General features: G+C 43.2%; 1 protein-coding gene across 2 annotated transcripts in view; it reads left to right on the top strand.

Annotated features, from left to right (window-relative positions):
- RELL1 (RELT like 1) overlaps positions 1 to 26,750 on the top strand; it is a 96,972-nt gene that overhangs the window by 33,589 nt on the left and 36,633 nt on the right. For both annotated transcript variants that reach the window (XM_088836270.1, XM_055434036.2), the window contains exons 2-5: positions 8,284 to 8,508; positions 12,561 to 12,632; positions 23,024 to 23,081; positions 25,598 to 25,834. In XM_088836270.1, the coding sequence (XP_088692396.1) occupies positions 8,284 to 8,508; positions 12,561 to 12,632; positions 23,024 to 23,081; positions 25,598 to 25,834 (592 nt within the window). The remainder of the gene's footprint in view (positions 1 to 8,283; positions 8,509 to 12,560; positions 12,633 to 23,023; positions 23,082 to 25,597; positions 25,835 to 26,750) is intronic.

Below are 26,750 nucleotides of genomic sequence, written 5' to 3'. Positions count from 1 at the left end.
TGTAGCTTGGGGAGAATACCAGTAGCTGTGTCAGAAGTTTGCTTTGAAGAGTCAATGCTTAATTAGTGGTGGCTTGTAAATGCTCCATAAGTGTGGTGGTGGTAGTTCTTGTTGGTAGTAATAGAGGAGTAACAAACCAGTCTGAGCTGGACTTCCAGCACTTCTAGAACTCTTCTACCTTAAACCAACCTCTTCCTTCCTCTGTTTTGGCCTACACTCCATTCTGACCCTGATCCCTGGTGTCTGATTCCCTTGGGTCTCTTGTTTTTCTTTCCTGCTCTGGTGGCCCTCCTGCATGGGTTAGCCCAGTTGCAGATTTGGGGTGCCCATCTCAGCTGTACCCTGAATGGCTTTGCAGTCCTCTCCCACTCCTGCAGACTCTCCACTAAGCCTCACCACCCCCACAGGCCCCTTATTCTTCCCTGGGGTCTCAACAGATGCCATCTCTTACCTTCAGAGACAGCGGAGGCTCCCAGGCATCTTTTCACTCATGGTCCTTCCACCTACCCTAAAGGACTCACTCATGGACCCCCTCCCTCTGGAGAACGAGGTGTCCTTTTTACCTGTTCGAGTTTTTAATCCACCTCCTTCCTTCTTACGGAAATTATCTCCTCCAGTTCCTCAAGGTCACCACTTTACACACTGTCTCAGACTCTCCTTTTTGCTCCTTTTCTGCTGCCTGTAAAGAAACACTCTGCGTTCAGTCATTTAAAAAAATTCCAGGGAATTCCTTGGCAGTCTAGTGGTTAGGACCCCATGCTTTTACTCCTGGGGCCCGGCCCAACCCTAGGTTGGGGAACTTATGATCCCGTGTGTTACGCAATGCAGCCTTAAAAAAATAAAAAAGGCAAAGAAAAATTTCTTCCCCTCATGCTGAAGGTGAACTCCCTTACCCTTAATGCTCAGATCGAGCTTCTAGAAAGAGCAAACTGAGCTATTTCTGCTCCTCAGCGCAGGGAATCTAGTCTTTCCTTCTGGTCTATGAAAAACTACTCCCTCCAGGGCCACAAAGATCTCCCACTGAATGGTTTTTCTTTCCTGTTTTATTGTATTTATTTATTTTTTCATTTTATGTACGATGTATGTATCTGTTTTAGGATTTTAAGTTTACTTCAAGAGACTATGGAGAAAGCACAACACGGGGATAGTTTAAAAAAAAAATTCCAAGTTGCTTCCTAAGTCAGGAATTAAAGATTTTCCATGTGTTCTTATGTGAACTTCTACGTGGCCCAATTTGTCTTGAGTTTTTCTCAATTCTCTTTCAAAAGATTCTTCTTAGGGTGTTTCTTTTTTCTTTTTCTTTTTTTACTGTGGTAAGAACACTTAAAATGAGAATTACCCTCTTAACAAATTTTTAAGTGCACAATGCAGTATTGTTAACTAAGGGCACAATGCTGTACAGCAAATATCTGGAATTTATTCATCTTGCATAACTGAAACTTTATCCCTATTGAATAGAAGCTTCCCATTTCTCCCTGCCCCTGGCTCCTGGAAATCACCGTTCTACTCTCTTTCTGTGAATTTGACTATTTTAGATAATCTCATATAAGTGGAATCATGCAGTAATTGTCCTTCTGTGACTGGCTTATTTCACTTGGCCTAATGTCTTCTTGAGAGTCCCTTGGACAGCAGGGGGATCAAACTAGTCAATCTTAAAGGAAATCAACCCCGAATATTGATTGGAAGGACTGGTGCTGAAGCTGACGCTGCAATACTTTGGCCACCTGACTCGTTTGAAAAGACCCTGATGCTGGGAAAGATTGAAGGCAGGAGGAGAAGGGGACAGCAGAGGATGAGACGGTTGGATGGCATCACTGACTTAGTGGACATGAGTTTGAGCAAACTCCAGGAGATAGTGAAGGACAGGGAAGCCTGGTGTGCTGCAGTCCGTAGGGTTGCAAAGAGTCAGACACGAGTTAGTGACTGAACGACAGCATCAACAATGACGTCTTCTAGGTCCATTTTTGTTGTCCTTTATGGTGAGATTTCCTCCTTTTTAAAAAGGCTGAATGGGATCTGATTATATGTACATGTCACATTTCTTTATCCGCTCAAATATCAGAACATTTGTTCCCCTGGCTTGGCTACTGTAAATAATGCTGCGAAGAGTGTGGCAGTGCAGATCTCTCTTCAAGATCCTATTTCAGGTCTTTTGGATAGACACCCAGAAATGGGATTGCTGGATCATGTGGTAGTTCTATTCTTGTTTTCTTTTTCTTTTTTTTGAGACTCCTCTATACTATTTTCCATAGTGGCTGCACCATTTTACATTTCCTTCCTATTTTAGTTGCTCTCTCCTGAAGCATCTTACCTAGCTAGGCTGCTCATTCATTCTGGAAACTCCTTCTGTGTTCCAAGCTAGAGTCCTGTGTTCCAGGTTCTCTTCCTAGTTCCTCACGGAGTAGATCCAGTTGCTCAGTGGGTATTTCCATTTGAAGGTCCCCTGCTTATTTACCTCTATCACTACATGTTCAAAATCATATAGTATTGTCTTCTCCATGCAAGTACATTAGCGTATATGCTAAGATATGCTGCTGCTGCTAAGTTGCTTCAGTCGTGTCCGACATCGTGCGCCCACTAGGTCCCCTGTAACAAAACACCACACACTGGGTGACTTAAAAAGGAGAAATTCATTGTCTTATTGTTCTGGGGGCTGGAACTCCAAGATGAGGGTCAGCAGGGTTGCTCTTTCTGAGGGCTGTGAGGCTCTGTCTGGTCCATGTTTCTGTTATAGATTTGGTGGTTTGCTGGCAATCTCTGGTGTTCCTTGGCTTCTTCAAAGCATCACTCTAATCTCTGTCTTCATATGTTTTTTCCTCCAAATTTCTTTTTTTTTTTTTTTTAAGGACAAGAGCCACATGGGACTAGGGTCCACCCTAAAGACTTCATTTTAACTTGATTACCATTGTAAAAAGACCCCATATTATAATATGGTCATGTTCTCAGATATTTGGGGCTAGGACTTCCACCTATGTATTGAGAGTGAGGCAAAATTCAACCCATAGCACCATTCAAACTTGATTTTTCTTTCCAGATATTTTTCATCTCAGTGAATGGCACCAGTGTTCACCATGTTACTCATGCAGACACTTCGGCATCATCCTTATCAACTCTCTTGCACTTCTGTTAACTTAGGGTCCAGAGCCTACAGAATCTGGAGGCACAATTTTGAAATAGGAACCATAGGATCCAACAGGTTTACAAAGGGATCCATGACTCTCAAATGGCTCACAACCTCTGCTCTGTATCTTTTTTTTTCTTTTAAGTGTCTACCACCTTGGTAGATATATAATACATATGTAAGAATTTTAAAAGAATTACAGAAAAGCATAAAAATATTATTAATAATTAACCTATTATTCAATTACCGAGAATCACTTACTGTTTTGGTTATTTCTTCGTGTAGTTTATACCTTCATGAACTTTATTTTATTTTACTTTTTACTGGTTTGATCCTAGAGTATGTATGGTTTTTGAATCCATCTTTTAAAATTCATTATTACATGATAAGTATGTCCCCATATCTTCACAAAATATTCATGAATAGTTTTAAATGGTGCATATTATTCCATCAAATGAATAGACAATGGTTGACTTAGATATTTTATTATTATCCCATTGTCAAACATGCGGTTGTTGCTGTTTTTTGACTTTTTATCAATAATGTTACAACGACCTTTGTTATTAATTTGGACTCAGTTTTTTTCAGAATTCAAATATGAGTCAGCTAAAGATGAAGAAAAGAGATGGAGATGGTGTCTCTAAGCAGATTTTTAGTATAAATTGAAGAAACAATTAAGCCTACCTAAGTGAAACTCCAATACTTTGGCCACCTCATGTGACGAGTTGACTCACTGGAAAAGAGTCTGATGCTGGGAAGAATTGGGGGTTGGAGGAGACGGGGACAACAGAGAATGAGATGGCTGGATGGCATCACCAACTCGATGGACATGAGTTTGAGTGAACTCCGGGAGTTGGTGATGGACAGGGAGGCCTGGCGTGCTGTGATTATGGGGTCGCAAAGAGTTGGACACGACTGAGTGACTGAACTGAACTGAACTGAAGTTAACCAGTATCTTAGGCATTAATTGTGAATAGTTACTTTGGGATTTAAAAGTTATTCTTAAATCGCTGAGGTAGATAACAGGGATTCTCCGTCAACATTTTTCTTTGTAGTCTATAACAGGGCTGTACAATATAACTTCTTGTTGTTCACTGGTTCAGTTGCCTCTGACTCTTTGTGACCCCAGGAACTGCAGCAGGCCAGGCTTCTCTATCCTTCAAACTTCCTGGAGTTTGCTTGAACTCATGTCCATTGAGTCAATGATGCCATCTAATCATTTCATCCTCTGTCACCTCTTTGTCCTCTTACCCTCAATCTTTCCCAGCCTCGGGGTCTTTTCCATTGAGTCAGCTCTTCACATCAGGTGGCCAAAGTATTGGAGCTTCAGCTTCAGTACTTCAGCTTCAGCATCAGTCCTTCCAATGAATATTCAGGGTTGATTTCCTTTAAAACGGATTGGTTTGATCTCCTTGCTGTCCAAGGGACTTAAGAGTTTTCTCCAGCACCACACTTCGAAAGCATCGACTCTTCAGTGCTCAGCCTTTATGGTCCAACTCTCACATTCATACGTGACTACTGGAAAGACCATAGCTTTGACTGTATGTACCTTTGTTGGCAAAGTGATGTCTCTGGTTTTTAATGCACTGTCTAGGTTTGTCATAGCTTTTCTTCCAAGAAGCAAGCGTCTTTTAATTTCGTGGCTGCAGTCACCATATGCAGTGATTTTGGAGCCCAAGAAAATAAAATCTGCCACTGTTCCCACTTTTTCCACATTTTTTGTCATGGAGTGATGGGAATGGATGCCATGATCTTAGTTTTTTGAATGTTGAGCTTTAAGCCAGCTTTTCACTCTCCTCTTTTACCTTTATCAAGAGGCTCTTGGGATGATGGAAATGTTCTTTATCTGACTTCTCTAATATGAACCAGTTAGCCACATATGACTGTTGAGCACTTGAAATGTGGTTAGTCCACCTAAGGAACTGAATTTTAAATTTTATCTGTTTTTAATTGACTTAAATTTAAATTGCTATTTGTGGTTAGTGATTACTATATTGGATAGTGCAGTTCTATCAAGATAATAACTAAACTCTTCTATGTGCTGTGCTTAGCCTTAGTTGCTCAGTCATGTCTGACTCTTTGCAACTCCGTGGAATGCAGTCCAACAGGCTCCTCTGTCCATGCGGATTCTCTAGGCGAGAATACTGGAGTGGGTTGCCATGTCCTCCTCCAGGGGATCTTCCCAACTCAGGGATCGAATCCAGGTTTTCTGCATTGCAAGCGGATTCTTTACCTACTGAGCTCAGGGAAGCCCAAGAATAAACACTTTTATTGTGCCTATCTTTTCCTAAATGCTCTAAGTGCTTTACACATTAATGTGTGTAATCCTCACGGTGAATTTAACAAATAATCTTCCAGTTACTTTGCTATATAAAAAATTGCCACAAAACTTAGTGGCTTAAAGCAATGAGTGCCGAAGAATTTGGGGCCACATTTTGAAACCATTGTAGACAGGTACAGTCATTTTTATTCGATTTTACAGGTGAGGAAATTGAGCACAGAGCAGTTAAAAAACTTATTCAAGGTGACATGCCTAGTTAGTGGCCAAGTAATTATTTATGCTAGGCAGTCTGACCTTTTAGCTACAGTGCATCTCTGTAATTCATATTTCACTAGTTTAGAGTCATATCTTCCTCAGCTTTTTCCATGGTGTGGTAGTTATGAGATTAAATGACTGACACCTGTCTGTAAATCACAAACTGTGAATTCATAGTATTTTCAAGGGTTTCCTAGAGGTCAAATTAATGATGAACACACATTCTTAACCACCTGATTCAGGAGGAGCTTCCTGGCTTCAATTCTGAGCCCCCTGCTTTCATTCCTGTTTCCGCTGCTGCTGCTAAGTCACTTCAGTTGTGTCCAACTCTGTGTGACCTCATAGACGGCAGCCCACCAGGCTCTGCTGTCCCTGGGATTCTCCAGGCAAGAACACTGGAGTGGGTTGCCATTTCCTTCTCCAATGCATGCAAGTGAAAAGTGAAAGTGAAGTCGCTCAGTCGTGTCCCACTCTTCGTGCAGCCTACCAGGCTCTTCTGTCCATGGGAGTTTCCAGGCAAGAGTACTGGAGTGGGGTGCCATTGCCTTCTCCCATTCCTGTTTCTTCTGCTCCCTGAAGAGAATTTATCACTTCCAGATTGAAACTGACCATGATTCTGAGTAAAACTCTTTCAGTCTTAACATATTGCCTGCTTTATCTATTCCTGTTGCATGGAATATATTTTTTAAGAGGAATTAATAAATAAATTGCTTAGAATTACTAAGGGAGTTAAATATTTCTGCTTTTTACTGAAACTGAGTCTTGATGTTAAACCCTAATTTGGATGATATGTTTGCATATATTTAGGGAGGTGTGTGTGTGTACTCTTTTTTATTCATTCATTCATTTATTAATTATATTCTTGGGAGAGAAATGAGAATAAATATGTAGATTTCCCCCAGATTCTAGAGGTTTCATAATAATATAAAGAATGCCACCTTTTACAAAACCTGAGAAACCAGGAGTTTCCTTTCATGGGCAAAGATAACAGTTATTTCCATCTGAAAGTGAGAGGGCCCTTTGTCCTGTGGTCTCTGTTTGATATTGTTTGCTGCAGTGATGAAATGTGGTCATTTCATACCTGGTATTTGTCCTCATGTGATCATTACAATACAGTTTTTTTTTTCCCCCCCACCAAAATACTCTTGAGAGAGTTTATAGTTAAATGCATCTAGATTCCCAGTTTCTGGGTTTCTTAAGCAGTATGTGTAAACCTCTGTGATGCAGAAAACCTCATGATATCACTTCAGAGTCTGAGTACCCCAAATAATAAGACTACATTTCAGTTAAACCCCACATTTTCCTTTAGCCCTCATCCTTCCTGACCCCCTCCTTTGTGTGATAACTCCCTTTTCATCTTGTGTGTGTGAATTGATGCTTGACTGATTTTCCACACAGTCGGCTCTTTCTCCGTTATCTTAACTGGCAGAATCTTACGATTGTACAAGCTGGGCTCACTGTTTCTCCCTCTCACTCATTCACGGAGGCGACTCAGTTCCCTGGATATCCTGGCACACTCGTGGGCCCAGATATCCCGCTGCTTCTGGTGTCAGTCCATGTGGAACTTTGACTTGTCCAGAAGCAAATGGCTCCTTCTCCCCCATAGATGCCCCCTTCCCAGCTGCACTATTTCTGAAGTCATAAAATAGGTCCCCCCGTGCCTGTTTCTTTTAGTGCTCCATGCGTACCTTCTCCCAGTCTCTCATGCCTGCCCAGGTGTTCACTTGTTCAGTGCCTGTTTCCAGCCCTACCCTACAGGCTCCAAGTTGGCGCTGGTCATACTATCTTGGTTTCCACTCTCTCTCCAGCTCCCAGCTGGTGCTTTTCATATAACAGTCATGCCATAAATGATCATTTGGGTTGGTAAGCAAATACGCAAATGCACGTGCTTCCATTTTTATATGTGTGCCCTTAGACCGAAACCTGATGCGTTCTGGATTTGTTTTTCTTCATGCACTGGATCAGTCAGTTTACTAAATCTTTCTGGGACATATGCTCCATAAGGACAGGGGTCTTTGTTTTGCTCAGTGGTAAGTCACAAATGCCTAAAACGATGCCTGCCGTGTAGTTGAGCATTTGCTTTGTTGTAGAAATGGTTCTAGATGTTTTATGTGTAGTCATTTGTTTCATCTTCATAACAAGCCTTGAGGGGTGGGTTGGGTACTATTAATATGTCTATTCATAAGAAACCAAGGCATGGAGATTAAGTCCAGAGTCCCACAGCTGCAAAGTGGTGGAGCTGGGACTTGACCCCAAGTCTCCTGAGTCTGTGCTTTTAGCCGCTGAGGACTCGCTGTGATGCCACCCAGTGACGGTGTGGTACTCTGTGTGGACCCTTTGCTGAAGCTGTGCATTCACTCCACGATGTATAGATAATCTCACAGAAGAAGAAGCAGAGGCTGGCTTGGAGAGCTTAAAAAAAAAATTACCCCAGGTGGCCCAGATTATGAGCAGCAGGGTCAGGATAGGAACTCAAGCCCACGTGCCTGTCCTGCCGGACCCTCCAGCCTCTTCCTTGCCTGTGGTTTTAGAAACAGACTCACATTTAACAGGAACATTTCCCAAGGTTGTCAGATGTTCCTTGTCTCCAGTAGACATCGATGCGCTGTGTATGTTTCCTCCTCAGATCATAGTGGCAGCCACCCGTTACCCTCCAAAACCGAGACGACGCCCTCGCCCACGAACAACACTGGGAATGGACACCCGGAATACATCGCATATGCCCTTGTCCCTGTGTTCTTCGTCATGGGTCTCTTTGGCGTGCTTATTTGCCACCTGCTTAAGAAGAAAGGCTATCGATGTACAACAGAAGCTGAGCAAGACGCTGAAGGAGAAAAGGTTGAAAAGATAGGTAAAAATCTGGATTTTTTTTTTTTGTGGAAATGTGAGTGAAGACGATTTTTTAGTAAGAAATGAGTCGTGTACAGAGACAGACTCTGTAAGGCAAATGATCCATCTTTTTTCATCAAAATATATTTGATGTAATAACATTATGTAAATTTAAAGTGTGCAACACATTATTCTGGTGTATTTATATATTGTAATATGATTGCCATTGTAGTGATGTTTCACACCTCTATCACATAATCATCAGTTGTTTTTAGGGTAGGAATCATTAAATTCTAATCTCTCTGCAGGTTTGATAATTATAGTACAGAAAAGGCAGAGGAACCAGTGATCAAATTGCCAACATTTGTTGGATCATAGCAAAAGAGAATTCCAGAAAAACGTCTATTTCTTCTTATTGATTTTGATCAGTGGATCTTCTTTATCCATTCATTCTTTGATGGACATTAGGATGTTTCCATATCTTGGCTAGTTTGAATAATTCTGCAGTAAACATAGGAGTGCATATATCTTTCCACTTTCACTTCCTGTTTTCATTTCCTTTGGGTATACACCCAGAAATGGAATTGCTGGATCATATGATAGATCTATTTTTAATTTTTTGAGGAACATTGATATTGTTTTCCATAGAGGCAGTTCCAGTTTACATTTCCACCAACTGTGCACAAGGGTTCCCTCTTCTCTACACCCTTACCAGCACTGTTACAAAATGATCCATCTTAAAGGCAGATGCTATGGTGTAGCATCATTGTAAATATTATAGGAGCCACACCTAGAGTTAGAAACTTGGCTTTCATTTATTAAATAACTACGAAGTCATTTAGTCTTATTTACCTTGTGGCCAAGTTCAGTTCAGTTCAGTTCAGTTCAGTCGCTCAGTCGTGTCCGACTCTCCGCAACCCCATGAATCACAGCACGCCAGGCCTCCCTGTCTATCACCAACTCCCGGAGTTCACTCAAACTCATGTCCACAGAGTCGGCGATGCCATCCAGCCATCTCATTCTCCGTCGTCCCCTTCTCCTCCCGCCCCCAACCTTTCCCAGCATATGCTCTAAATCACCGCTATGTTTAATTTAACTTTAATTTTATTAATTTAATTAAAATTTTAATTTAAATGAGGACAATAATCTTCACCTTGTAAGAGTATTGTGAAATTAGAAGATACATTTGGTGTTTGTCACAAATGTCACTCAGTATATATTAACTCTTGGGCTTCCCTGGCTCAGACGGTAAAGAATCCACCTGCAGTGCTGATAGACACAGGAGACTGGGGTTGGATGCCTGGGTCAGGAAGATCCCTTGGAAAAGGGCTACACACTCCCATATTCTTGCCTGGGAAATCCCACGGACAGAGGAGCCTGTCGGGCTACAGTCCGTAGGATCACAAAGAGTCGGACACGACTAAGCAACTAACACTTTCACTTTTTTCATATAGTAACCCTTACTGTTGCTGTTGAATTAGATTCTAATAAAAACAATAGGAATACTGAATAGGTCTCACCATTTTTGTGCTGCTACTTTTGCTGGGGGAGTTAATCTTTAAAAATCTATTCGGTTGTGCAAAAGTAATTGTGGTTTTGCATTATTGAACTTTGTCATTTGATATTAGAATACTTTCTTCAATGTGGTTATGTTATACATCATTTTACTGTTCATGTTTTATGTCTTTTGCTAATAAATTATTACTTGCTGCTTATTTTATATGTATTTTAGACTATGGAAATGATATTAGACAGAAAATGTTCTTATTTGAGTTCAAAGTGGGTCAGAAAGCAGCAGAGACAACTTGTAACATCAACAACACATTTGGCCCAGGAACTGCTAATGAACGTAGTGCAGTGGTGGTTCAAGAAATTTTGCAAAGGCGACGAGAGCCTTGAAGATGAGGAGCGCAGTGGCCAGCCATCTGAAGTTGACAACGACCAATTGAGAAGATCTTTGAAGCTGATTCTCTTACAACTACAGGAGAAGTTGCTGAAGAACTCAATGTTGACCGTTCTATGTCGTTTGGTATTTTGAAGCAAATTGGAAAGGTGAAAAAGCTCAGTAAGGGGGGCCTCACGAGCTGACTGCAAATTAAAAAAACCCCGTCATTTTGAAGTGTCGTCCTCTCTTATTCTATGCAACAATGACAAACCATTTCTTGATCAGATTGTGACATGCAATGAAAAGTGGATTTTATACAACAACCAGAGACAACCAGCTTAGTGTTTGAATGGAGAAGACGCTCCAAAGCACTTCCCAAAGCCAAACTTGCACCAAAAAAAGGTCATGGTCAGTGTCTGGTGGTCTGATCCACTCTAGCTTTCTGAATCCTGGAAAAACTATTACATCTGAGAAGTATTCTCAGAAAATTGATGAGATGTACTGAAAACTGATGTTTACAGCTGACATTGGTCAACAGAAAAGACACAACACCACCCGATTGCACGTTGCACAACCAACGCTTCAAAATTTGAATGAATTGGGCTATAAAGTTTTGTCTCATCTGCCATACTGCCAAGTAGCCAACTAACTGCTGCTACTTCAAGCATCTTAACAACTCTTTGCAGGGAAAATGAAAATGCTTTCACAACCACAGGAGGTAGAAAATGCTTTCAGAGAGTTCATCAAATCCTGAAGCACGGATTTTTATGGTACAAGAATAAACAAGCTTATTTCTCTTTGGCAAAAATATTTTGAGTGTAATGGCTCCTATTTTGATTACTAAAGATGTGTTTGAGCCTAGTTATAATGATTTAAAATCAGGGTCCAAAACTGTAATTACTATTGCACCAACCTAATATGAGGTTGGAGTTTATGTTTATTAAGTAAATGGTTGTGTGAGCAGTGCAGTGAAAAAATGACAAGAGCTAGTCCCTTTGTATTGACCTCAGAGTGTCTCAGCATTTCCTCCTCACATGGAGTTGCTGGATTGGATTTGAAAACCCTGAGAGATGAAGCCCTGTTTTCACCACAGATGTACTTTTCAACCATCCTTTTGGGCCTTGGGGAATGGTCGGTAACTAACTCTCCTTATCCTTTCCAGACCTCAAAGGGCAGTTTTTGCAGAAATGTGACATTTGGAGTAGGTCACCCTTCAAGTGGGATCAAGGGCAGAGTTGGGGAGCTTCTTCCTTCCTTGCCAGCCTGCTGGCCTGTTGGTTTTTCCCACCCCCACTGACCTTTGAGACAGGGAGTGAGCAGTCACACGATGAGTCATGTGTGAGTTTATGAGCAAACCGAGGCTGAATGTTTGTCAACAGAAAGCGGGACTTTTCTCTCTCATCCTCTGCAGACGCTGTGTAGGTTGGCTTAGTGGTCAGCATGTGCATTGTCTAACTGGACATGCGTGTTCATGGGGAGGGAGTGGCTTGGGTGGAGATGACACTTCTCCAGATAACATGGGTAAGATACCGCACCATGATTTCTAGTTCAACCCTCCTTCTTCTTTCTTGTGTTATGGAAGCAAATGATAAGGATCAGTTTCAGACTGAAGGTTTGACTTTTTTTTTTTTTCTTCTAAAGACTATCCCATGTACAGAGTCTGTCAAAGTAAACTGAGTTTGTAGGTAATTAACCATGGCCAACATTTAGATCATTTGGAAGTATATTTAAAAGTCTTGTGAAGACAGAGATTAATAATTACCCAATTTAAGAAATAAATTAATACTCTGTATATGATACATCTACAATGAAAATAAAATCCAAGAAGTTTTAATTTTAATTATCTTTCTTCTTTCCATTTCCCCTTTGAGTTTAACAAAATGATGAGAGAGGAGTAATAGTTGTAAGGACTGATAAAGACATCTTGGAAATTAAGCATGTGTCTGGATTTGAGAAGATATTGATGGGCAGTTTGCACATGTTCTGCTGAGAAAGTCGCCGTGTGCTTTCAGTCAGGTGCGCTAAGAGAAAGGTGTGTTAAAAGAAAGCAGAGCTCTTAGCACTGTGGGTCATCAGCTGAGCTTTCTGGAGACTGTTCAGAGAAGTCTCAGGCTCTGAGACTGCATGTCTCTTTGACCTGATGCAGGTGAGCAATTGTAACCTGTCCTCCCCTCCCCTTTCTCTTTCAGAGTTGAACGACAGTGTAAATGAAAATAGTGACACCGTTGGGCAGATTGTCCAATACATCATGAAAAATGAAGGTATGGCTGTTTGAGTGTCCAGAACAATTCATTATTCACATGTTTTATTAAAAACCTGCTTCAAAAAGTTTGTATGGATTCTCCTGTCAATGTTTCTGAAGTTATTGGTAGCACCTTCCACCTGCTGCTGCTGCTAAGTCACTTCAGTCGTGTCTGACTCTGTGTGACCCCACAGACGGAAGCCCACCAGGCTCCCCCGTCCCTGGGATTCTCCAGGCAAGAACACTGGAGTGGGTTGCCATTTCCTTCTCCAATGTGTGAAAAGTGAAAGTGAAGTCGCTCAGTCGAGTCCGACCCTTAGCGACCCCACGGACTGCAGCCTACCAGGCTCCTCCATCCATGGGATTTTCTAGGCAAGAGTACTGGAGTGGCTTGCCATTGCCTTCTCTGAGCACCTTCCACCTAAGCTCACAAATAGCCCAGCTTCCAGCATTTTCCTATCAGGAGAGTTTCACAGAAGTGAGTTTTCTAAGAGTCAGTAGGTCTGAGTGTTGCCAAGTCAGCCCTGGAGGCTTACCTTTTAATCCTGGCATCACCTTGATTTGGGGAAAGTCATATTACCTCATGAGCCTCAGTTTCTTCCTCTAAAATAATATTTACCTCATGGTATTATTGTGACATATTGCACAGAAGCTGCTTGGTATAATAAGCACTCAAATGTTATCTATTTCTTTTTTTCTGCATTTAAAAATACTGTGGTAAAATACACTAAACATAGAATTTGCTGTTATACCCATTTTAAAATGTACAAATCATTGGCATTAAGTACATTCACAATGGAGAAGGAAATGGCAACCTACTCCAGTCTTCTTGCCTGGGAAGTCCCATGGACAGAGGAGCCTGGCAGGCTACAGTCCATGGGGTGGCAAAGAGTCAGACACGACTGAGCACATACACACACACACACACATGTTCACAGTAGTGTACAAAGATACCAGTATCTAGTTCCAGGATCTTTTCATCATCCCAAACTCTGTATGCACTCCCCATTCTCCGCCCTCTTCCCCTCCAGCCTCTGGCCACCCTTCCTCTGCTTTCTGCCTCTATGAGTTCACCTATTCTATGATCTGTTCTTGAGTGTTAAAGCTTTTAAAAGGTCTAGGCTTCTCTGGTGGCTCAGTTAGTAAAGAATCCGCCTGTAATATGGGAGACCCAGATTCAGTCTCTGGGTGGGGAAGATCCCCTGGAGAAGGAAATGGCAAGCCAACACACTCCAGTGTTCTTGCCTGGGAAATCCCATGGACAGAGGAGCCTGGTGGGCTCAGTCCAGAGGGTCACAAAGTTGGACACGACTTAGCGACTGAACCACTACCACCAAGCTTTAATGACTCTAAGCGTTTTTTTTCCATTCTGAAATGTATCCTAAACCCCTGTCTTCTTAAATGGAGAATTAGTTTAATCCTGATTAGATAAATCAGGGTCATTTTTCTGAAGCACTGGTGATTGTCTCCACAAGATACGACACCCCAAGTGACTTTGAGGCATGTGGCACTCCTGTCCACATACCTGTGAACTAAAAATGCCACCTCTCATATCAGTAAACAAAGAAAGTCATAGCCATCAAGCCATCCATTACAGCGCTGCAGTGGTGAACCCTGAGGGAACCCGAGAAGGAAAGAATAGCTGCCGTCTAGCAGCCATCAGACTGCAGCCTCTCCCTGACTATGAGTCCTGAGAAACTCAGGATGTGAAAACACTGGATACTGGCCCCAGATAGCTGAGGTGCATATCAAAGGAATGATTTCAGTGAGCCCAGACTCTGACATCTTCCCATACATGGAAGAGCGCTAAATTCCTTGACTTGGGATGTCTGGTTTTCTTTTATTAACAGTAATAGTTTGACGTTCTGACTGCTGCTGCTGCTGCTAAGTCACTTCAGTCGTGTCCGACTCTGTGCGACCCCATAGATAGCGGCCCACCAGGCTCCCCCGTCCCTGGGATTCTCCGGGCAAGAACACTGGAGTGGGTTGCCATTTCCTTCTCCAATGCGTGAAAGTGAAGTTGGTCAGTCGTACTGCTGCTGCTGCTGCTAAGTCGCTTCAGTCGTGTCCAACTCTGTGCGACCCCATAGACGGCAGCCCACCAGGCTCCGCCATCCCTGGGATTCTCCAGGCAAGAACACTGGAGTGGGTTGCCATTTCCTTCTCCAATGCATGAAAGTGAAAAGTGAAAGTGAAGTCGCTCAGTCGTACTACCTGATCTTTATTGCAAAAATTCTTGTATATCTTGGCTCCCTCCTTTGTCTCTCCATAGCAGTTTCTCAGAGGTATCTGAGAGTCTTGTCTCCTGAACTAAAGTCCTCAGATTTGTCTACTGAATAAAACATAACTTTCAACTTTTAGGTTGTGCATAACTTTTAGGTCACAGTTTTTTCAGCCAACATATCCAATAGCCCTATGCTTTGAATTCTCATGAGAATGTAAAACAAAATGTTTTCCTTGAGCTCTCTCTGGGCCCTGGTAAACACTGTCTGAAGCAGCATGCACTGACGCAGCTGAGCCCTCTGTCCGAAAGTTGAAATGCCTCCATGCTGCTCAGTAAATACCTGCCTTCTGTTCCAGGCCCCTCCCTGGGATCCTTTGTCCCCATAGCCTCACTGTTAACCAGAGCACCTGCCTGGCCCAGGCTGCAGTCAGTGTTTCTGACCTAGAGAAGCAGCAACTTCATATGGTTCAGCACACTTTTCATTTTTCCTTACAGAGTGGACTTTACATATTTGGCATTGATCTAGGTGCTTCATGTGCATCATATCATTTAATCCTCAAAATATTCCTCTGGAGTTGATATTATTATACCCATTTTACAGATGAAGAAAGGAAGACTCCGAGTGGTTGGTCACATGGTTAGGGAGTAGTGCCGCCCGACTTGGGCCTCTTTCATGTATACAGCATTGCCTCGCCTCTCCTAGTTTGTCGCTTTCAGTTTCTCCAGGATTGAAAACCAGATAATCTAACTTAATAGGATGATGTTTAAAATAACAAAAAAGACAGTGATCAGTTGGATTCAATATCTGTTGTATAAAGCCCTTCTCTTGTGGCTCAGCTGGTAAAGAATCCGCCTGCAATGCAGGAGACCTGGGTTTGACCCCTGCGTTGGGAAGATCCCCTGGAGAAGGGAAAGGCTACCCACTCCAGTATTCTGGCCTGGAGAGTTCCATGGACTGTATAGTCCATAGGGTCGCAGAGTCAGACTGAATGACTTTCACTTTCACCTTTTTTCACTTTTCCTTCAGGGAGGAGTATTTGGTGATGCTATTCTTGAGGACTCAGTGGTGCATATTTCTTTTGCATAAGAAAATGGATTTTAATTTGCATAAGAAGTACACAAATTTGTTCTTGGCATAAACGCTCCAGCCATCACAGAAGTGCACCGAGTAAGGTGTGGATGGCCGTTCATTTCTCCTGGGTCTTGCACAGTCGAAACTGCCTTCATGTACATGTATATGTATGGTTGAGTCCCTTTGCTGTCCGCATGAAACTATCTCGACTTGGTTAAAGAGCTGTTCTCCAATACAGCTTCCCCGGTGGCTCAGAGGGTAAAGAATCCTCCTGCGATGCAGGACACCTGGGTTCAAACCCTGGGTCAGAAAGATCCCCTGGAGAAGGAAATGACAACCCGTTCCAGTATTCTTGCCTGGAGCATTCCATGTACAGAAGAGCCTGGTGCGCTACAGCCCATGAGGTCGCAGAGTCGGACAAGACTGAGTGATTATCACTCATTCCAATACAAAATAAAAAGTTGGGGAAAGAAGAAAAGAGAGAGAAAGAAAGAAACTGCCTTCATGGCATTGGGAAGCTTGGAGACCTGTGGGACCTGGGCTTCTGAGAGCTGAAGCAGCTGCTGAGTGAGTGAGTGCTGCACGAGGGGTTACTGAGAGGTAAGTGGTGTGAAGTGTCAGCTGTGAACACTTTGCTGGGGGCTGAAGTTCTCCTGTATAACTTCATATTTGGCACTGAATGCTTGCTAACTGCCAGGCCTGTTCTAAGGGTTTTCTGGGAGCCCTATGATTCAGATATGTCATTTCCAATTTATCTTTGAGAAACCGAGGTCCACAGCACATAACTAACTTGCCAGTGTCACCCTGCTGCAAGTAGCGGAGTTGACATTTGAACTCTAGCCTCTGACGTCAGAGTCCGTACTTGTGTACTGTCACTGCTTCTTCCTGGTGTCAGGAAAGATGAACGATAAACTTCCTCCTTTCAAAGAGATAACATATACAGCCGGGGCATTTTATAGAACTCTAAATATTAATGCATTAAATTATCCAAACTACCTTATGAAGTCAGCCGTGTTACCACCCCATTTTGCAGATGAGGAAACAGAGGCCCAGAGGGTAGGAAAGTCGCCTAAGGTCATCAAGCTGGCCTGTGGCAGGGTGGTGCCATCAGTGGGCTCTTTTCTCCTATTACAGCTGAGGTGAAACCTGTGGGTCCCTGAAGGAAGCAGACTATATAATTTCCTCACTCCCACACTCACAGACTCCAGGACTCCTCTTTTCTTTTTTAATTATGTCCTTTTCCTTTTGGAAAGTAGCTTTTTAGTTTCTGCTGCCTTGATTCCCAGTGGAGTAATCAAAGCACTGATTTCATTCTTTCTCCTCTGCTCCCCGGTTCTTTGCCTCCTGCCTTTCTTATTCTTCACTCTTCTCCCTGTAAGGGCCTTCGTCTGTCCGCCTATGATTTCTCCTGTGACCTCATCCTGTGTGTGGCCTTGGTTCTCCTTGGCTACCAGGAGACATCTGATTTCACTGGATACTCACACACAGTGACCTCTCTAGCTTCCAGCCTGTGCCAAAACCACAGCTGGGAGATTAAATAGGTACTTGGGTCTCTTACCAGTTTATAACCTAGTTTTATTAGTTTGCCTTGGAGACTTAAATTCTCTGTAGAACAAAATGTGTTTTTCTTTTCTTTGTCATTAACAGACTCTGAACTTAATATCCATTTAGACCTCCATGTTGAGGTTAATTAACTTTCTATTTTTTTTAAATAGCACACTATAGCAAAATTTTTCTTTAAACATTGAAGAAAAAAATGAATAAAATTGAGTACAAACCATTACCCTTTTCCCATGTTTATTTAGATTCTCTTTGCCTATATTTACGTATTTTAAAACACTTTCAGTCCTGATATATGACTCATCTTCTGCTTTGCATTTTTAATTTGGCTAAGGGGGTAATACTTCACCAGTACTCATGGTGACATTCTTATTTATGGTTTAAACCTGTCATATCCTAGATGTTGCAAATCACATTTCGTTTAGACAAATATCTCTTGTAGGATGAATTTATTCTCTAAGCTGCACACTAATTGTTTTCCCACTAGCCTGTAATCCTTTCTAAACAGAGCAGGACTGAAGAGCATTTGGGTGATCACTGCAGAAGTTTGGAAAGTACCTGCAACTCTCCAGCTGGGCTTCTCTGCCGCGGCCAGACACTGTCTGAAAATAGCCACACCTGTCAGTATTGTTGGAGAAGGCAGTGGCACCCCACTTCAGTACTCTTGCCTGGAAAATCCCATGGACGGAGGAGCCTGGTAGGCTTCAGTCCATGGGGTCGCGAAGAGTCGGACACAACTGAGCGACTTCACTTTAACTTTTCACTTTCATGCATTGGAGAAGGAAATGGCAACCCACTCCAGTGTTCTTGCCTGGAGAATCCCAGGGATGGGGGAGCCTGGTGGGCTTCCGTCAGTGGAGTCGCACAGAGTCGGACACGACTGAAGCAACTTAGCAGCAGCAGCAGCAGTCAGTATTGTGATTACTGTCCGAGCACCCCTCATTATGGTTATTTACGCTGGGCAGAAGAGAGGGTCCCTTGGTGAAATTCTTATCTTGCCACTCAGTTTGTGTGATGGCTGAAAGGATTTCTTCATAAGCTACCATCATCACTGACTAGATCTCTGAAACTTGCTATAATGATTATGCAAACATCCTGTGAACTGTTAAACCATCATCATTTGGGTGGAGACTCAGAAGGAATAGGAAGGAGTTGGTTGGGGCGAAATGCAACCACCCTAGAGTCAGATAGACCAGGTTTTTGTATGTAGGTCTGTTTCTAGCTGTGGGATTCTGGACAGTCATTTACAGCCTTTAGGCCTCAGTGTCCATCTGTAAAATGGGGATGATAATTCTGCCCACTATTAGAGTGACTCAAACATGGAAGGTCTACAAAGTTTTTTGACAGTGGTTGGCACATACCACGATCTTGCCTTGAATAAGGGAAAACTTTAAAGAGAATAATGGTGGGAGAGAAAACAGGGCTGATTTTGACTATGCATATTATCAGGCAGAAGTTCAGGAAAGAAGAGAGGAAGCAGTATTTGGAAATGACTGCCCACTAGAAAATTTCCCCGTTCTTGACAGGTTTTGCTTGCCCTGTAACTGACTCCTCCCATCCTTTGGACGCCTGTGAAAGGAAGTATAGTTGCACAGAATGTTGACAAGTGTAGGGGAGGGGACTTCCCTGGTGGTCCAGTGGTTAAGAATTAGCCTCGCAATGGAGAGGATGCAGGTTCGATCCCTGGTCAGGGGGATAAGATCCCTCATGCTGCGGAGCAGCCAAGCCTGTGTGCCACAACTACTGAGCCTGTGCACCATAAAGAAAGATTCCCACAAGATGCAACAAAGATCCCGACGCAGCCAAATAAATAAATTTTTTTTAAAAAAGGTGTAGGGGAAACCATCTCTTGGAGCTTATTGGAATTATGAATAATCACAAGGAGATGTATATTTAATAGAACTTAATTGGGTTTTGCTCTTTTATAGTAATTTTATAACCAAATTAAAGCATGTGTTTACATGCTAATGGTGGTGTTATGTTAGGGTTTTCTCATCACAGGAAACCAAAAAGGTTCACAAGGGATAGTTCACTGAGATTTACTCCATGGTATGCTGCTGCTGCTGAGTCACTTCAGTCGTGTCCAACTCTGTGTGACCCCATAGACGGCAGCCCACCAGGCTCCCCCATCCCTGGGATTCTCCAGGCAAGAACACTGGAGTGGGTTGCCATTTCCTTCTCCAATGCATGAAAGTGAAAAGTGAAAGTGAAGTCGCTCAGTCATGTCTGACTCGTAGCGACCCCATGGACTGCAGCCTACCAGGCTCCTCCGTCCATGGGATTTTCTAGGCAAGAGTACTGGAGTGGCTTGCCATTGCCTTCTCTGACTCCGTGGTATAGACTGGGTGATAGCCTAGAGACAAGGGTCTGCATGAGTGCATGTGTGCATGTGTTGGTCCTACATGAGTATGCATGTTATTTGCATAAAAACTTGAGCCTACTCTTAAAATCATTGCTCATAGCAAACAAAAGGGTTGTTTACTATTGTTTCCAAGAAATAAGGGTGAAGTACAGGGATATATGAATATATGAGAAACAACACAAGCCTAAAAAAAAGTAATGCTTTTAATATATTTTAATTATCTTCCTGGGAGCATTTATAATTTGATGTTTCTAGCAGAGGTCATCGTTTTGCAGGTGATTAATTTTCTCAGGTAACTATATAAACTTTTTGAAAAGCTCATCTTTATAAGTGAATGCTATTAGTGTTATCTTTGTTTCCATTTCTTTTTTCGATTGTTATTTCCCCCCCTTTTTGTTTTGAAGTTTAGTAAAAAATGGCATAATATAAATGTCAACTGGCAGATTATTGTGTATTCCCTAAACACTTTATCTGAAAGAAAATGTTTTTTGGAATTCTTAGTGTTAGTTCAGGGGAAATGATTAAATTATATTTAAATTTGACTTAGGGGGTAACGTGCCTTTTTCTGTCCTGTGGGAGAAGACACTGCTGATCCATTTTAGTGCTTTTTTTTGTAATGATAAGAGTCTTTTTAGATCAAAACTTGTATTTGGAAATGTATTTGTGCATCTTTGCAGATAGTCATGAAAGGCAAAGAAAGGATTTCTTTTTGAAAATGATGGTGTGTTCCATTAGTATTTCTTCAAAAATTCTATGCATTTGCAAGGGTTGTGAAGGGGATAATATTGGATTGTGGGGGCAAAAAAATCCCTTACTATTTTATATGTAAAACACATATATGCATGTAATACATAAATAATTGTTTATCTTCAGTATTATAGTTTTATAGGAGGATGAATTAGGAAAAATTGTCAAAAAAAAATCTTCTAGGTGGAGCAGTCATGAAAAAAAGTTGCAGAACACTAGATCCATCTTTAACTGTTGACTTAAAAGCAGCAGCGTTGAAATTGAAGTTAATTTTCCTTCTCTTGGGATTTCGAGATTGTTGAATATTAAATGTTGGTGCTAGCTCACACGGTAAATAGTGATTTTTTTAAAAAATTGTTTTATGTCTAGAGAACTTGTTGTGGTTAGTACTGAGAACAGCACTTTAAAAATTAATGGAGAGGTTTCCCTGGTGGCTCAGTGTTAAAGAGTCTGCCTGCCAATGCAGGAGACATGGGTTCGATCCCTGATCCGGGAAGATCCCACATGCCACGGAGCAACTAAGCCGGCGCAGCACAACTACTAAGCCTGTGCCCTAGAGACTGCGAGCTGCAGCTACGGAAGCCCGTGAGCCTAGAGCCTGTGCTCCCGAGAGAGGCCGCTGCCGAGAGAAGCCGGTGCACCGCAGCCAGAGAGGCCCCCGCCTGCCACAACTAGAGCCTGTGCTCCCCAAGAGAGGCCGCTGCCGAGAGAAGCTGGTGCACCGCAGCCAGAGAGGCCCCCGCCTGCCACAACTAGAGCCTGTGCTCCCAAGAGAGGCCGCTGCCGAGAGAAGCCCGTGCACCGCAGCCAGAGTGGCCCCCGCCTGCCACAGCCAGAATGGCCCCCGCCTGCCACAGCCAGAGTGGCCCCAGCCTGCCACAACCAGAGCCTGTGCTCCCGAGAGAAGCCCGTGCACCGCAGCCAGAGAGGCCCCCGCCTGCCACAGCCAGAGTGGCCCCCGCCTGCCACAGCCAGAGCCTGTGCTCCCAAGAGAGGCCGCTGCCGAGAGAAGCCCGTGCACCGCAGCCAGAGTGGCCCCCGCCTGCCACAGCCAGAGAAAAGCCCAGGGAGCAACGAAGACCTAGCATAGCCAAAAATAAATAAATATTTTTTAAAAAGCCAATGGAAAGGGGTCAAGAGTCAGTCATAACATCTGGCCTTGCCGGGAGATACCAAGAGGAACTTGACCATTCAGTTCCATCTTTTATTCTGAAGACTTGACACCCTACAAAAAATGAAGTGACATGTGTGTCTGTGTACGGTGGCGGGGTAGGCACCAAGAAGCTGAGATTTAGTTTGCTTTAGTTGACAGCCTAGCTCCACCTACAAATTTGGATTTTTAAAAAAATTAACATTAGAAGTCTAATTTAACTCAGTCCATATTAGATAACTGATGTGTGTAACCAGTGAACTTCTTCGGTAAGCACTAGTGGTAAAGGACCTGCTTCCCAATGCAGGAGACATAAGAAACCTGGGGTTCAGTCCTGGGTCAGGAAGAGTTCCTGGAGGAGGGCACAACACCTCCCTAGTATTATTGCCTGGATAATCCCCACAGACAGAGGAGCCTGGCAGACTACAGTCCATAGGGTTGCACACAGTTGGACACGACTGAAGTGACTTAGCGCTCATGCATGTGACCCTGACCAGCATTTGAAATTTTAAGATACCTGGCTAGAGTTAAGGTCTTGTATGCTCCTTAAGCAGAGCTAAACCAAATGGCCCACCTGAAAAACTAGCCCTTTCTCATCCCCAGTGCTGTGTGGGATGGACTTGATGCTGTTACTGTGCTCTGATCAGGCATGTCCAAAGATCAGACTCTTTGTGATCCCATGAACTATAGCCCCCCAAGCACCTCCGTCCATGGGATTTTCCAGGGAAGAATACTGGAGTGGGTTGCTGTTTCCTCCTCCAGGAGATCTTCCTGACCCAGGGATCCAACCTGAGTCTCCCGGGTGTGCTGCAGGTGGATTCTTTACCGCTGAGCCATTGCGGAAGCCCATAGACTTGATATTACATGGGGTATCCAGAATTTAGGGCTAATTATTTGAGCACATGTAAGTTATTAGAATACAGGTCTCAAGTCATGCATTTCATGACATATTTAGCAGAGTGAGTTAGATTCAGTTTCCCTTTGGTTTGAGAAGAGGAGAAAGAAATTTCTGTGTTATATTGCTGATGATGTATAGGAAGCAGAGCTTTGTGGTAGATCTGCTTTCTCTTGCATAGATCCTCCATCACTCTCACTAACTTCCTGTGAGTTGAAAATTATCTGCATATGGAGCCACATCTGGACTTCCCTTGAGAAAGGCCCTGCCTTCTCCAGGGCCCCAAGGCCTCATCTATGAATTGAAGAAACTCAATTAGGTGTTTTTCCAACAGTTTTTCTGATATGCTAATTCTGTGATCACTCATCTAATTCATTCCATTTTAATTTATTTTTTTCAGCAAATGTTGATGTTTTAGCCGCAATGGTAGCAGATAACAGCATATGTGATCCTGAAAGGTGAGTGCTTTCCCCCTGATTTTATGAGCCTTTTGTTTTCAATTATCTGCTGGAGCAGGTTTCTTTACTTTGTCCTTATTGATACGTGAGCCAGAGAATTCTTTGCTATGGGGGACTGTCCTGTGCCTTGTAGAAAGTTTAACAGCATTCCTGGCCTCCAGTGAATGGATGCGATGGTCCCTTTCTCCTATGGTGTGACATCCCACAATTTCTCCTGACATTGCCCATGTCCTCTGGGGTTGAAGCCACCCCTGGTTGAGAACTGCTGGGTTAGCAAACCATGATGGGAGGAGGAAGCCCTGGAACTGGGCACGTTCCCTGCACCACTTATCGCTCCCCTCTTCTCGGGTAAGTTAACTGACCATTCTGAGCTCAAGTTCCATTATCTATAAACTGGAGGTAACAGCTATACCAACCTAACTGGAACATCATAAGAAATACAGAATATCTCGGACACTGAAAGACCTCCAGGAACAATTAATTATGCTTTAATGAAAAACTGGGCTGGTTTGGGAGCACGTGCTAGGTTCTGTTTTTGTATTGGGGTATGGATGTTTGTTTTAGATTATGGTTGTTGAGCTTCACAGTCGGTCATAATTATAATCACAGGCAACTATATTTCTGTGTAGTCTTTCATGCTTCAGAGAGCATTTATTGAGTGCCTGCTGTGTGCTGGGCATGATGCTGGAGCTGGGCCTTCATACCTCGTTGCCAGGGAGGACTCAATCTAATGGGGAGTAGAAATAAGAAGTAGGGGAAGCTTGTGGGGAGAGAAAGTTCAGGACAAAAGGCCCAGGAGAGTGAAAGTGTGGGATGCCCTGGAAGGTTCAGTCTAGGGTGGCCTGAGGATGTGCTGTGGACAGAGCAGGAAGGACCAAGGAAGCAAATTGGGTCTGAGTGACCTGGCAAGGGGTTTGGACCTTTTTCTGCTTACTCTGCGGGTTGTGCACGCAGCACATCTTAGCTGTTTCGTACATGTTTGTGAATCTGGCCACGTTAGATCTGCGTTTCAGTGAGGTGACTCAGTTCAGGAGGGCCAGTGTTGGGAGCCCTGGTGGTGTAGTTCATAGAGACCCATGGACTGTGGGTCCTCCCACGATCCAGCCCCGACCACAGGCTCCTCATCTAAGGACCATGTTACCTCAGTCATCTTAGATCATCCTAAAGTCCGCATTGTTGGGTTTTGTGCATAGCGCGTATAGATAATTGTTTCTTTTTTTTTCTTTTGATAAATGTTTCTTGAATGAATGTTGTTAAACTTTCAGTTCAACCTCCTAATATGTGGCATTAACATTGTTTTACCCCAGAAAGCTGCAGCTGTGTGTTTTTATTTTAACAACCTGAAAAGTATCCTTAACGAACGCCAAGAAACTTTTGGCTGTTTGGGGTCTTTGAGACTTTCTCTTCAATATGCATGCTCCTTTTGAAGTGGACGAGTAGGCTGGTTATCTGTAGCATGAAGGCTGGTTGATGCTGTCATGAGACCTCTGTGTGCCTTTGGGACTCTTGGCCTGGTCTCAGGAGTCAGGCTCTGCTGTGACATGCTGACCAGCCCACACTCACATTCACACCCACCTATACCATGTCAGAGCGCAGATTACTGGTCAGGCCAGCCCTGTCGTGTCTTAACTCTTTTTCTAGAGGACCAGAGGCTTGACACGTGCCTTTTGAAAGCAGCCAGCATCTAACCTTTAGCCTTGTGCTTGTTATACTTTGGATGGTCTGGCTGGGTTTCTTCTAGGTTATCAACGTAGTCTCCCCTGTAGCATGATGGTTAAGATCATGGTTTCAGATTTATTCTTTCTAGATTTGGATCTCAGAGCCATCACTTATTAGCTGTGTGACCTTGAGCAAGTTGCTTAACTGCTCTGAGGCTCAGTGTCCTTGTTTTTAAATAATTCCGATTTAGAGGTTTTGTAAAGATCAAATGCTTAGAATGCTAAGTGTTAGGTTTTTATTACTACTATTATCAACATCTCCTTTGAGCATCACTTTTGATATCTTGGCCTAAAACTTTCTTCCTTTGACCCAATAGTCAGACTGGAGCAAATATTCTTTCTTAAGCCATCCAGTGATCTGATTGGAATTTAAGTTTCTCTTTCCTCCAGGGTATATATATTCAGGGCCTCTCTTTGCTTAGAGATCTAGAAGGCATTTGGGTAAGTATGAGAAATTAGTTTGCATGAAATTAGAGTGTATGAGAAGGGAGATCAGCCATATAAGAAAAGAAACCTCGTACTTCAAAGACAAACAGTGCATCTTCATTAAAAGCAGTGGTTTATTTCCAACCAGTTAACTAGAAGTGATAAATCACATCATTACTGTTCACAATGAGCTGTCATTGTATAGTCTCAAAAGCTGAGTACCTGCTGCCTGAGATCAGTCCACAAAGCCCATTTGTATATCTGGAAGAGGTATTTTTTCTTTTTATTTAAACCTTTCTTACATTGCAGAGGGAGTGAATGACATAGCTATTTCTTTTAAGTAACCTTTTCCTTTTGTTCTTCCTGTCTTAGCCCAGTGACGCCCAGCACGCCTGGGAGCCCGCCGGTGAGCCCTGGGCCCTTGTCACCAGGGGGCGCCCCAGGGAAGCATGTCTGTGGCCACCACCTGCACACAGTGGGGGGTCCCGTCGAGCGGGACGTGTGTCATCGGTGTAGGCACAAGCGGTGGCACTTCATAAAACCCACCAACAAGTCCAAAGAGGGCCGCCCGAGGCGCCAAGGAGGGGTCACTGTCCTGTCTGTGGGCAGGTGAGTCCTGGGGTGCTTGCGGTTTGTGTGACATGGCTGCTCTGCTGTGTGGTTTGTACACCTCTTAAACGTAGCGTGTGTCTCCTCAGCCTGGCTTGGTCCTGTCTTTTTGATGCTTCTTTGACGTTTTCTGGTCTGAGTCCTGCATTTCTCCAACAGAAGAAGAATTCTAAGAGGTGGCTATTGTGAGATCAGATGTGAGATGTACTGATTAAGCTAACAAGTTAATTACTTGCTGTATTAGGGTTTTTCAGAAGAGCAGAATCAATAAGATTCTGTATGTATTTTGTGTGTGTGTATGTGTGTGTATGCTTCCCAGAGTGGTGCTAGTGGTAAAGAACCCACCTGCCAATGCAGGAGACGTAAGAGACATGGGTTCAATCCCTGAGTCGGGAAAATCCCCTGGAGCAGGGTAGGGCAACCCACTCCAGTATTTTTGCCTGGAGAATCCCACAGACAGGGGAGCCTGGCAGGCTACAGTTCATAGGGTTGCAAAGAGTTGGACACGACTGAAGCAACTGAGCGTGCATACATATATATACATAATCAATAAGATTCTATATTATGCTCCCTGATGGCTCAGGTAAAGAATCCGCCTGCCAGTGCAGGAGATGTGGGTTTGATTCCTGGATCAGAAAGATCCCCTGGAGGAGGAAATGGCAACCCACTCCAGTATTCTTGCCTGGGAAATCCCATGGATAGAGGAGTCTGGCAGGCTATAATCCATGGTGTCACCAAGAGTTGGCCATGACTTTAGCGACTAAACCACCTCTACCATATTATATATATATGCACACATGCATACCTACGTATGAGAAGAGATTTATTATGGGAATTAGCTCACATGATCATGGAGGCCAAGAAGCCCCACGACCTTCGGTCTACAATCTGGAGAACCAGAAGAGCTGGTGGTAGT

Source organism: Moschus berezovskii, chromosome 5 (genome assembly GCF_049115385.1).
Source record: "Moschus berezovskii isolate FMDL1 chromosome 5, NW_MosBer_1.0, whole genome shotgun sequence".
NCBI lineage: Eukaryota > Metazoa > Chordata > Mammalia > Artiodactyla > Moschidae > Moschus > Moschus berezovskii.
The sequence above is the reverse complement of the archived record's forward strand: the minus strand, read 5'-3'. Positions and strand labels throughout refer to the sequence as shown.